The sequence below is a fragment of the Micromys minutus genome, assembly GCF_963924665.1.
Source record: "Micromys minutus genome assembly, chromosome: 22".
In the NCBI taxonomy this organism is placed as follows: Eukaryota; Metazoa; Chordata; class Mammalia; order Rodentia; family Muridae; genus Micromys; species Micromys minutus.
Window position 1 is genome coordinate 2,520,557 of NC_137957.1, and position 13,991 is coordinate 2,534,547.

At 38.3% G+C, this 13,991-nt stretch overlaps 1 protein-coding gene across 1 annotated transcript in view; it reads left to right on the forward strand.

The window, feature by feature from the left end:
* LOC308434858 (vomeronasal type-2 receptor 116-like) overlaps nucleotides 1–10,166 on the forward strand; it is a gene marked incomplete at both ends in the record, with an annotated part of 49,205 nt that extends 39,039 nt beyond the window's left edge. Inside the window, one exon of the mRNA XM_080935311.1 lies at nucleotides 9,265–10,166. Coding sequence (XP_080791437.1) covers nucleotides 9,265–10,166 — 902 coding nt within the window. The remainder of the gene's footprint in view (nucleotides 1–9,264) is intronic.
* Nucleotides 10,167–13,991: the final 3,825 nt, after the last annotated feature.

A 13,991-nucleotide genomic window follows, 5' to 3' on the forward strand; every position in this document is an offset into this window, starting at 1 on the left:
ATCATGTCATCGGCAAAGAGTGATGTTTTTATCTCTTCCTTTCCGATTTGTATCCCCTTGATCTCCTTTTGCTGTCTAATTGCTCCAGCCAGGACTTCCAGTACTATGTTGAATAGGTAGGGAGAGAGTGGGCAGCCTTGTCGAGTCCCTGATTTTAGTGGGATTGCTTCAAGTTTCTCGCCATTAAGTTTGATGTTGGCTGTTGGTTTGCTGTATATTGCTTTTATTATGTTTAAATATGGGCCTTGGATTCCTGTTCTTTCCAGGACTTTTAACATGAAGGGGTGTTGGATTTTGTCGAATGCTTTCTCAGCGTCTAGTGAGATGACCATGTGATTTTGGTCTTTAAGTTTGTTTATATGGTGGATTACATTGATGGATTTCCTTATGTTAAACCATCCCTGCATCCCAGGGATGAAGCCTACTTGGTCATGATGAATGATGGTTTTGATGTGTTCTTGGATTCGGTTTGCAAAGATTTTGTTGAGTATTTTTGCATCAATGTTCATAAGTGAGATTGGTCTGAAGTTCTCTTTCCTTGTAGGGTCTTTGTGTGGCTTAGGTACGAGGGTTATTGTAGCCTCAAAAAATGAGTTGGGTAATATTCCATCTGATTCTATCTTTTGGAATAGTTTGGCGAATATTGGTGTTATATCCCCAATAAATGTCTGATAAAATTCTGCACTGAACCCGTCTGGACCTGGGCTTTTTTTGGTTGGGAGGCTTTTGATGACTTCTTCTATTTCTTTAGGTGTTATAGGGTTATTTAGATGGTTTACTTGGTCCTGGTTAAACTTTGGGACCTTGTATCTGTCTAGGAATTCGTCCATTTCCTCCAGATTTTCCAATTTTGTGGAGTATAAGATTTTGTAGTAGAATCTGATGATTTCTTGAATTTCCTTAGTTTCAGTTGTTATGTCACCACTTTCCTTTCTCATTTTGTTAATTTGGATACTCTCTCTTTGCTCTTTAGTTAGTCTGGCTAGGGGTTTATCAATCTTGTTGATTTTCTCAAAGAACCAACTCTTTGTTTTGTTGATTTTTTTCAGTGGTTATTTTTGTTTCTATTTGGTCTATTTCTGCCCTAATTTTGATTATTTCTTGCCGTCTACTCTTTTTGGGTATATCTGCTTCCTTTTGTTCTAGGGCTTTTAGCTGTGCTGTCAGGTTGCTGATGTGAGCTCTCTCCAGTTTCTTTTTGGAAGCACTTAGGGCAATGAGTTTTCCTCTCAATACTGCTTTCATTGCATCCCATAGGTTTGGGTTTGTTGTGTTATCATTTTCGTTGAATTCTAGAAAGTCCTTAGTTTCTTTCTTTATTTCTTCTTTGACCCTGCTATCCTTTAACAGAGCGTTGTTTAGTTTCCATGTGTATGTGGGCATTTTGTTGTCTTTTTGTTGTTAAAGACCAGCCATTGACCATGGTGATCTGGCAGGATGCATGGGAGTATTTCAATCTTCTTATATCGATGAAGGCTCATTCTGTGTCCAATTATGTGGTCAATTTTCGAGAAGGTGCCATGGGGTGGTGAGAAGAAGGTGTATTCTTTTACTTTAGGATAGTATGTTCTGTATATATCTATTAATTCTAGTTGGTTCAAAGTCTCTGCTAGTTTTGCAGTGTTCTTGTTCAGTTTCTGTTTCCCTGATCTGTCCATTGGTGAGAGTGGGGTGTTAAAGTCTCCCACTATTATTGTGTGGGGTGAAATGTATTTTTTGAGCTTTAGTAGAGTTTCTTTTATGAATGTGGGTGATTTTTTATTTGGAGCATATATGTTAAGGATTGAGAGTTCCTCCTGACAGATTTCCCCGGTAATGAGTAAAAAGTGTCCTTCTTTATCTTTTTTGATAACTTTTGGTTCGAAGTTTACTTTATTCGGTATTAGAATAGCCACTCCAGCTTGCTTCTTGGAGCTGTTTGCTTGGAAGTTTTTTTCCCACCCTTTTACTCTGAGATAGTGTCTGTCTCTGTCTCTGAGATGAGTTTCCTGTATGCAGCAAAAGGCTGGATTTTGTTTATGTACCCAGTCTGATAGTCTATGTCTCTTTATTGGGGAGTTGAGACTATTTATGTTAATAGATATCAAGGAATAATTGTTTCCGTTTCCTGCCATTTTTGCTTTTTTGGGTTGAGTTGTGTCTGTGTTTTTTTCTTCTTTTAGTTTTCTTGTTTAGGAGTTTTCTTGTTTTTACTAGGCTGTATTTTCTCTCCTTGTATTGGGTTTTCCACCTATAATTCATTGTAGTGCAGGGTTTGTGGTCAGATATTGTGTGAATTTTGATTTGTCTTGAAATATTTTTGTCTCTCCATCGATGGTGATTGATAGTTTTGCTGGGTATAGCAGCTTGGGCTGGCACTTGTGCTCTCTTAAGGAGTGCATGATGTCTGTCCAGGCTCTTCTAGCTCTTATAGTCTCTGTTGAGAAATCGGTTGTGAGTCTGATTGGTCTGCCTTTATATGTTACCTGACCTTTTCCCCTTACTGCTTTTAGTATTCTTTCTTTACTTTGGGCACTTGATGTTTTTACTATTATTTGTCGGGAGGTATTTCTTTTCTGGTCCAACCTATTTGGAGTTCTGAAGGCTTCTTTTATGCTCATGGTCATCTCATTCTTGAGGGTAGGGAAGTTTTCTTCTATGATTTTGTTGAAGATATTTACTGTGCCTCTTAGTTGATACTCTTCTCTCTCTTCTATTTCTATTATCCTTAGGTTCGGTCTTCTCATTGTGTCTTGGATTTCCTGGACATTTTGGGTTAGGAGCTTTTTGTTTTTTGCATCTTCGCTGGCTGTTTTGTCTATGTTTGCAATGTTGTCTTCTGCCCCCGAGATTCTCTTCTCGATCTCTTGTAATCTGTTGGAAATGCTTGCTTCTGTGACTCCTGATTTCTTTTTTTGGTGTTCTGACTCTAGGGTTATCTCTTTTAGCGCTTTCTTTATTGTGTCAATTTCTGTTTTAATTTTCCTCTTCCATTCCTTTATTTCTTTGGTTCTCTTTTCATCTCGTTCTTTGCGTTCTTTGAGTGTTTTTCTTGTTTCTTCTTTAAAAGCTTCTGAATCTTTTTGCTTTTCCTCCCTTTCTTGTTTAAGTAACTCTATCAGCGTCTTGAGGTATGATTTCAGGTCTGTGTCTTCTTTCTCTGGAGTGTTTGGAATTCCGATGTTTGCTACTATCGGAGAGCTGGGTTCTGGTGTTGCTAGATTGTCTTGGTTTCCTTGGGATATACTCTTTCTCTTTCCTCTTGCCATTTTGTTGTCAGTGATATGTTCTTACCTTTCCCTTGTATCTGGTCTGTGTCCCTGGTACACTTTCTGTGTGCACTCAGCAGAGATCTCTCTACTCCCCGGCAGCCCAGGTACCGGGTGGCCGCTGGGCCAGGCTCCGCTCAGCATCCTGAAGTCGTCTCCGGGTGGGAACAGAAGTTCCTAAGATCTGTTCCAGGTCGCAGTTTCTCAGCCTGTACGAGCCGCCTTACTGGCTGGCTGTTGGGCCAGGCTCTGCTCTGTGTCCTGAAGTCGTCTTAGGGTGGGAACAGAAGTTCCTAAGATCTGTTCCCAGTCACTGGATCGGGGAGGACAGGGCAGGTCAGGGCATGGGGTGCCCTTTCCGTGTGCACTCCGCAGAGATCCCTCTGCTCCCCCGCAGCCTAGGTCTTTCACTCACCAGTTGCTCAGCCTGTACGAGTCGCCTTTCCGGCTGGCAGTTGGGCCAGGCTCCGCTCTGCATCCTGAAGTCGTCTCTGGGTGGGAACAGAAGTTCCTAAGATCTGTTCCAGGTCGCAGTTTCTCAGCCTGTACGAGCCGCCTTTCCGGCTGGCAGTTGGGCCAGGCTCCGCTCTGCGTCCTGAAGTCGTCTCCGGGTGGGAACAGAAGTTCCTAAGATCTGTTCCAGGTCGCAGTTTCTCAGCCTTTACGAGCCGCCTTTCCGGCTGGCAGTTGGGCCAGGCTCTGCTCTGCGTCCTGAAGTCGTCTCCGGGTGGGAACAGGAGTTCCTAAGATCTGTTCCTGGTCACTGGATCGGGGAGGACAGGGCAGGTCAGGGCAGGGGGTGCCCTTTCCGTGTGCACTCCGCAGAGATCTCTCTGCTCCCCCGCAGCCTAGGTCTCCCACTCACCAGTTGCTCAGCCTGTTCGAGCCGCCTTTCCGGCTGGCTGTTCCTGCCTGGATATCTTACCTGGCTTCATTCCTTTGCTGCTTTTAATATTTATGATTTTGTTAAAAATACTTTCTTGTCCTTGGATCTTGGATGCTTTACCTTCTTGTATTCCTATTATTGTTAGGTTAAATGATTTCATGGTATCCTAGATTCTCAGCACGTTTTGTGTCAGGGTTGTTGATTTTTGTTGTATTAGCATTTTCTTTGATTTATGTTTCAGTTTCTTCTATCGTAGCATATATGCCTGAAATTCTTTCTTCCATCCCTTGAATACTGTAGCTGATGCTGGCATCTTTTCTTCATTTTCTTCCCTAGGATTTCTTTTTTTAAAGGGTTATGTCTGTAGTTTATTTTTAAACAACTTTATTTTTAAAAACAGAGATAAATATACAGATTTTTAAAAGCATTTTTGCATAACACTATATGAATATATTTTTGTCAGTACTTTATTGTTTTTTAAAAAATTTGATAGTATGCATTGGAATCTTACTAGTTACAATGATCATAAAGTATATGTAAAACAAAACATAAAATGGAAATAGTCAAAGTTTTCTTGGTGTGTAAAGATTAAACATAATGATTTTTAAATAACAAAAATTGCCACAAGGCTAGATTCTTAGCTCTTGAATTATTAATAAATTAAGGTTTAGGTGTATCAGACTCTGAGAGGGGCCTATACACTTATTGTTTTCTAAGAAGAACTGATACTTTCAAATTTTGGGTTTCCTTTTTGAGCTTCATATGGTCTGTGATTGTTTCTTGGGTTTTTAGAGCTTTCTGGGACTAGTATCCAATTATTAGTGGTTTTGTCCTAGAATATCTTGGTCTCTACATCTATTGTAATTGAGAGTTTTGCTTGATAGAGTAACCTGGGCTGGCATTTGTATTCTCTTAAAGTCTGTATAATGTCTGTCCAGGATCTTCTAGCTTTCATAGTCTCTGTTGAGAAGTCGGGTGTAATTTTGATTGGTCTGTCTTCATATGTTACATGCCTCCTTTCCCTTACAGCTTTTAGTACTCTTTTTTTGTTTTGAAAATTTGGTGTTTTGAATATTAAGTGTCAGGAAGATTTTCTTTTCCAGTCCAATTAATTTGGAGTTCTATAGGCTTCTTTTACGCTCATATCATCTTGTTCTTAAGGGTAGGAAAGTTTTCTTCTATGAGTTTTGGTGAAAATATTTACTGTGCCTTTTGGTTGATATTCCTTGCCCCCTTCTACACTTATTTTCCTTAGGTTTGGTCTTCTCATTGTGTCCTGGACATTTTTGGTTAGAAGGTTTTTGGTTTTTGCATCTTCTCTTAATAATTTGTCTGTTTTCTATGCTGTCTTTGGTCCCTGAGATTCTCTCTTCCATCTCTTGTAGTCTGTTGCTGTTGCTTGTGTCTGTGACTCCTGATTTCTTTTTTAGGTTTTCTATCTCCACGGTTGTCTTTTTTTGTGCTTTATTTATTGTTTCTGTTTTTGCTTTCAATTCCATCATCTGTTTGGTTATGTTTTCCTGTAGTTCTTTGAGTTAGTTTTCTTGGTTCTCCTGTAATCTTTTAAGGGAGTTATTCATGTTTTTCTTGAAGAGCTTCATCATCATCATGAAGTATAATTTCAAATCTGTTTTGTTTTTCTGGTGTGTTTGGTGATCCACTACTTGCTGTGCTGGGAGAGCTGGGTTCTAATGTTGTCAGGTTGTCTTGGTTTTCATTGCTTAAGTTGTTTCACTTTCCTCCTGCAATCATGTTGTCTGTGGTTATAGATGATCTTGTTTTCACTGACTAGCACCTGTCTCTCCTGTGTTCTGAGGGCTCCTGGGCTCAGCAAGAAAATTGCTTCTGAGTGTTCAGCTTTTTGTGGATAAGCAGTGAGTTCTGATTGCAGTGACTCAGTTCTGTCTTTGTGGGCTCAGGTGTGGGAGCTCTTGTGAGGCTGTTCTGAGAGCTTAGCCCTCTGTCTACATGTTCTGATTCCTACTGGCAGAAACCTGGCTCTTTCTCTAGGCCAAAAAGGACAGTATTCCAGAGAGCACAGCACTCTCAGCTCTCTGAGAACTCCTGGTATGACCTCCCAGGACTGTGTGTCTGGCTCACCTCTGGTCCAGGTGTAAAAGCATCTGTGAAGCTGTTCTTCAAAAAAGGCCTTTCCAGGGGGAGATCCAGCTTCCCACTGAGAGAGGCCAGACCCTCACTGTGGGCCAGAAAGAACCATTTTCCAGAGAGTACAGCAAAGCACTCTTTGTGCTCTGAGAATTCCCCGTGTGACCTCACTGGGCCTGTGTCCCAGACTCTCTGCTGGTCCAGGTGGAAAAGCTGCTCTTCATCTGGTCTGAAAGCAAAGCCTTTCCTGGTAGATTCCAAATCTCTCTGACAGAGGCCTATCCCTCAATTTCCTAGGATTTTTGTCTCCCAGAATACCTCAGTCTTTGTTTTCTCTATTGCTTCTATTTCTACTTTCTGTCTTGAACAGTTTTGTTTTCTTCGCTTGTTAATTGTATTTTCCTGTATTTTTTAAAAGGGATTTATTCTTTTTTGTTTAAAGGCCTTTATTATTCTTATAAGACAGAATTTAAGATAAATTTCGTGTGCTTCATTTAAATTAGGATATCCAGGGCTTGCTTGTAGAATAGGTGTGCTATGTTGATGTCATATTGCCCTTGGCTTTTATTTTTTGTGTTCTTTTGTGAGCCTTTAGCCTTCTAGATGGTTTTAGTCCTGGATGTTCCTCTTGTACTGGAACTATATTCCAGTACTATATACTGGAAATATGGATAATCTCAATGATCCTGGTGTTACAGGCCTCTAGGAGGTATCCTTTGACTGTATGGTTCTGAATTCAATAATGTTGAGTAGGTAGGCAGTAGGAAAAATTATGGTCCAGCAGGGAAAGCAGGCTATTCAGTGCAGGTGGGCATAGCATAGAGTGCTCAGAGGGCAGAGGATATGCATGCAGGAAGATAATATTACCTGTATAGTTCTGGATCTGCAGGTATGATGAAGCTGGATGGAGAGGTCACAGAAGAATGAAAGTCCAGCAGGAATAGTGTGGTCATTTAATTGCCTTATCTATTAATTTCCATTATTTCACAATAAATGGACTAGACTTATTTCTTTCTCTGGAACATGTACAGACTAAACACAGAACCTACCTAACTCTTTTACTGTTAACTTGGTATAGTTGCTGTGTGCATATTGAAGACTTAGTAATTTATTTATTTGTTTGGTATGGATGTAGAAGAATCCTATCATATCTCACCTCAAAATACTCTCATCATTATATGGAAAGATTTGTACTCTACAGTGATATGTATATTTGGAAGGGTGGAATTGAATGAATAACCTATTTACCTATATAACAATCCCGATTTTTATTGATTAAAACTACAACACACTTAAAGAATTTACTGATAAATACAGAAGAATATAGTGAACATATATTATAAGACAAATCATAAATCTTATACAAAGTAAATATTATGTGTTACTAGTCACTAGCCTTTAATGAATGAGTTGACATTCTTTATACAATACACCCATTAGAAGCTAATGTAACAGAGGAACAGAAATAATCTAAAAACAGAGCATAATAGATTAGCATAACAATGGGATATTACCATGAAAGGCTTATTGAGAAATGTTAACTATTGTGACTGGAGTGTGTAAAGAAGCATAAGCAAGATACACAGAAGAGTTGATGGTAAAAAAGAATTAAAGGTATAGTCTTTATATATTACCTATGAAAAACTAAAATAGCTTTTGAAATGGAACCTTTATACAAGTATTGCAAGATATACTCCCCATGAAATATGACATTAACTAACATCAGGAACATATATATTATTACTCCTAAGTTTGACTCCCAAGAATTTTGTCTTTAAAATCTGTTCTAAATGAAACACAAAAACAACAAAATCATATATTTAGCTATCTCATAGTTTTTATGAAAAGTTTTCAATATTTAATATTGAAGTTTTCTAATACTTTGATAATTCAATAATATATACACACACATTTTTATATGTATCTATATATGTGTGTGAAAAAACTTAGACCTGCCACAGACTAACCTGAATTTCCTTTCAGAACCCAGAAGTAGATGAGACAATTATATCCAGCTTGTTTTCTCTGACATCACATATTTCCTTTAGTATATGTGAGATCTCCCTTTCAACAAAAATAAAAGGTGAGGGAAGGATAAGATGTTTGAACAAGTATTTAGTGGCATCCAATTAATATCCACATGTGAATGCAAAACTTTCAAGCTAAAAAAATTTTATTAATAAGTATAAATATATGTAATATGTCTCAGACAACCATCATTTTAGACAAAAAGTCAAAGAACAATATATTTTATATAATTAAATTCACATAGTGTGCTAGAAATTAAATATTTTATAAGAACTGGTATAATGACTGAAGTACTTTTGACTGTGTAAATTAGTATTTTCATGATTGAAATTTATGTTTAATTATTAGGAATTATGAAGAAAAGACTTTGGCAAAAGCAGAGAAAATATTAGACTGGTTCAGTATATAATTAAAATAAAAGGACTCTTGGGATGTGCTATCATGCGGGTTTTCATTATCAATTTAACAAAATTTAGATTTATGAGACAAGAAAAAAAAAACCACAATTAAAAATATTTTCAAAGACTGACATATATGCAAGCCTCTTAGACATATCCTTGATCCGCGATTGCTGTGGCCTCTCTTGCCCAAATGTGGTGCCATGTCTGAGAACATGATCCTGATCTACATGACAAATCAGGCTGAACATGGCAGTAGAGGAAGGGCAGGGAGAACCACAACCCCATGGACTCAGATTAGTTCTTGCAACCACATCTTACCTTGAGTTCCTGTCTAGTTTCTTCAGTAATATATTTATTTATAATGTGTAATGTAAAAAATACCCCTTCTTTCATAAGTTGCTTTTTTCTCATGTGGTATTATAAAAGGAATATATACCTTATCTTGTAGATTAATTAATTTAGAATAGCCCCTTTTAATGTAAATCAATATAAGAACTTGGTTGTGATAAAAACCCCAAAGAGTTGACACAGTAAAAAGAATTAGGGTAAAGAGAAAACTTGACCATGTATAGATGACCAACTGAATTTCTACCAGGTACAGTTCAATGTGTAAAGTGTCCAGAAACTCATTATGCAAATGCAGAGAAGAGACATTGCCTCAAGAAAACTGTCACCTTTCTGGCCTATAATGATCCCTTAGGAAAGGGACTCACATTCATGTCCCTGGGATTCTCTGCACTCACTGCTCTTGTTATTGTGGTCTTTGTAAAACACAGAGACACTCCAATAGTCAAGGCCAATAATAGATCTCTCAGTTACATCCTGCTCATCACTCTTGCCCTGTGTTTTCTCTATCCCTTGCTATTCATCGGACTTCCGAACACAGCCACATGTATCCTACAACAAAACTTGTTGGGACTTCTATTCACTATGATTCTATCCACTGTGTTGGCCAAAACGGTCACTGTAGTTATGGCCTTCAAGATTACTGCTCCAGGAAGAAAGATAAGATGGTTGCTGATATCACACGCCCCTAATTTCATCATTCCAGTTTGCACTCTGATACAAGTATGTCTTTCTGGAATATGGCTGGGAGCATTTCCTCCATTTGTTGACATGGATGCTCACTCTGAATATGGACATATCATTATTCTATGCAATAAAGGCTCAGCTATTGCTTTCTATTGCACCCTGGCCTACCTGGGAGTCATGGCCTTCTGTAGTTACCTCATGGCTTTCTGGTCCAGGAATCTACCTGATGCATTTAATGAAGCCAAGTTCTTGGCTTTCAGCATGCTGGTGTTCTGCAGTGTCTGGATCACATTCCTCCCCGTCTACCTCAGTACCAGAGGGAAGGTCATGGTGGCTATGGAAATTTTCTCCATCTTGGCTTCCAGTGCAGGAATTCTCATTCTAATCTTTGCCCCTAAATGCTACATTATTTTGTTCAGGCCAGAGAGAAACACACTCCATCACATTAGAAATAAAAGATTATAGGAGCAAAAATTTACTTAAAACATAGTTCACATACATCTTCAACTAAAATAAATTTTGCTAGTTTTCTATGATTTTAACAGTCACAAAAGGATTATAATATGGTACTCCAAAAATGGCTCTTGGCTATAAGTTTTACTCACCAAATCTTATATTCTGAGTTTGATTTCTTAAATCTACATTACGATGGAAGAAAATTGTTTTCCGAGGCTGAACTACTGCTTGTCCAGTGCCCAAAATAAGTCAACATGTATAATAATACAATAATACCATATCATGGAGATATGATTGCATGAACGTTCATTGTTTCATTAACTCAATATATTAATTCTTACATGTTGAATTTGTTACATTTTTTAATCATGATTCTCTATTCACTGAACCTTAGGATGATTTAGAGGCTTTTCTCTTAACTTTTATTTCTGATTCACTTTAATTACATCAAACAGTGCTGTTGCTCTACAAAAATAAAACCTTTTCAATTTTCCCAGAACTGACTATGCAATTTTTTTTGATATTGTTTATTTCTGATCCTTTCAAATGTAATGAATTTCACACAGTGTGACTACAACATTAAACTTCATGCCACTATACTTCCATAACATTTTACATTTTAAAATCTTTTTGTTCCATTCTTCCTCCTTTCTAAAAGTCCTAAAACAGCAGTTGGCAGAAACTGTGACTTGGCTAAATGTGATCCTGTCTTGATATTTCTCCTGTTAAGTAAGCAATTGCTCTTTTTACTATGATGGCAGCATATCATGTGATAAGCCAGTGATATTGCACCAGATCATGAAAAATGTATGACTCCTGCAAAGGGTCCTGCGAACACAGAGAGGTTATGTATTTACCAATAAAATCATTGCATCTATACGACAATATGTGAACTGTGACTTCACAGCAACCATGTCACTCTACACACTGATCCTCCAAAACCACGAAGGAACCATTTAAAGTCTTTCCACCACATTTTGAAATAACTCAGGCTCCAGTTCCCTCTCTTCCACATTTCTCACGTAAAATAGACCTAAATTTCAAAGATCATATTATCAAATTTATTGCAAGAACAGACATCACTGAATTAACTTTTAGGGTGTGTAACTTTTGTTATTTATAAAACAATATTAGTAATAAATATTTCCTGTGGGTATGTTTAGGTTGTTATTTTAAGATTAAATTCACCCAATAATGAAGACACAATGGTGAAAAGTTATATATGAGATAACTTTGTGTTTTCCATCAGAGTTCCATTTGGCATTTAGATAGCTGTGCTTTTTTATTTAACCTGGCAAAAAAGAAGAGACTGCACAATTGAAATTTCAGATAGATCTTTTGACTTCAGTTAAATCTTTTTAGAATCTGCTGTATAGCCACAACGCGTTGTATTTCTACTCTATCACTTAGACATTTCAAACTGGCAATTCAGGGTTACCATCATTTGTTCTGGGCTGACTGAATTTACCTCTATTCACTTTGTTCTATCTTTTCATTAAAATTTCATGCACAGGGTATTGTATTTTTATTGTCTATTTTCTTTACTTACATTTCAAATGTTATTCCCTTTCCCAGATTCCCTTCTGGAATACCCCTGTCCCAAGTTCCCTCCCCCTGCGTCTCTGAAAGTATTGTCCTATCAATCCATTCCCTCCTACCTCCCCACCGAGCATTCCCCTACACTGGGGTACCAAGCCTTCACAGGGCCAAAAGCGTCTCCTCTACTTGATGCCTGATAAGGCCATTCTCTGGTACATATGCAGCTGGAGCATGGGTACCTCCATGTGCACTCTGGTTTGTGGTTTAATATCTGGGAGCTATGGCGGGAGGTCTGGTTAGTTGACATTTTTCTTCTTTCTGTGGGGTTGAAAATCCCGTCAACTCTTTTAGTCCTTTTTCTAACTCTTCCACTTGGGACCCTGTTCTCTGTCCAATGGTTGATTGAGAGCATCTGACTCTAAATTTCTCTGGTTCTGGCAGGGCCTCCCAGGAGACAGCTGTATCAAGCACCTGTTGTCATACACTTCTTGGCATCCACAATATTGCCTCAGATTTGTGACTGTTTATGCGATGAACTCCCCGGTGGGGCTGTCTCTGGAAGAATTGTATTCTATGTGTCTTTTACAGTTTATACATTAAAGATGATTGTATATTATTTGACAAAATGTTTGATGATATTTTGTAAATTTTTCTGAAATATGTACCTAACATTTTCTATTGAGGAGTTGTGTATCTCAAAACTTTAGATACGTTATTGCCTCTCTATATGGACTACAGTTTGAGGATTAGATTGTGAGTCTTTTTATTATAAAGAGTGTGCTCTAGAATTATGCTTAGCTTGTAGAACATAGGATTCTTTATTTTTGAAAGCTATTCATAATTTGAACAGGTAATTCAGTCAGCTTATCACTTGCCTAACTCACAAAGGTCATAGTTTGGTTCAACATGACTTAAAATTTTCATGGTCACTTTAAATCTGTGGTTCTCAAGCTCCTTAGTTATGTGACCCTTTAAGATATTTCCCGATGTTGTGGTTGTCCTCTCCCTTAATATTATTTTCACTGATAATCCATAACATTAATTATGTTACTATTATGAATCATTTCATAATTACATCTTGTTCCCAACGGTCCTTGATGACTCCCTGGGTTGAGAACATTTGTACCATTGAGCTGGCAGAACATTCAAAACTTCAAAGGAAACCTCAATTTTAAAGAAAAACAAAAACTACTTCCAGTCAAACCATTTTTTCTTCTTTCTTTTCTCTCTGCTTCCTTATATTTGTGAATGTATATTTCTGTAGTTATGTATGTATCTATGTATGTATGTATGTATGTATGCATGTATTTATGTATGTATAGATAGCTGTGTGTATGAAGATGTCGGAAAGTGCCAAAGTGCCTTTTGTTTCATTCTCTCTCTCTCTCTCTCTCTCTCTCTCTCTCTCTCTCTCTCTCTCTCTCTCTTGGATGTGCATGTATTCTCTCTTCTCCTCACTGGCCCTAAAAAGTTAAGATAATTCATAGTTTATTTGATGGCCACAGGGACTGGAAGCCCCTGTAAACTAACTTTTGTTCCCCCAGATAAAAGTCTGCTGAGTAACTTCTCTAATCACTGGCTGCCTTGAGCAGCAGTCTCTGTAGGGTTATGGACCCACCCACACAAGCAGTTCTAATCACTGACTCCCAGTAGCTTCCTGCCTATACTTTTTTTCACATGGATGCCACATCTAGTTGACAAGTAGTGAATATACATCATTTTTACTCATTATTTATTTTATTTACTTACATCCCAAATGTCGCCCTCCCATGACCTCCCTCACAGAGTCCAACTGCCATCCTCCCTCCCCTTTGCCTTTGAGAGAGCTCTTCACAGGTACCCCTCAATCTTGGGGCATAAGTTATCTACAGAATTAGGCACATCCTCTGCCAATAAGGCCAGACAAGGCTCTTTACTACAAATGTACCAGAGCCTCACACCAGCCTGTGTGCGCTCTGGGAGCTCCCAGTTGTCCAGGTTAGTTGACACCGTTGACAGGTCTTCCTATCAGGTTGCCGACCCCTACAATTCCTTCAGCACTTCCCCCAACTCTTCCATAGGGATTCCTGACCTCCATTGAATGCTTGGATTTGAGTATCTACATCTGTTGTTTTCCATTCGTTATAGGGCCTCTCAAAGCAGAGCAATGCTGGACTCTTGTCTTCAAACACAACAAAGCATCAGTTACAGTGTCAGGGATTAGTGCCCACCCTTGGGATGGATCTCAATTTGGGATTCTCAGTGGTCAACTATTCCTTCCATCCCTGATAAATTTTGCCCTGCATGTCCTTTAGA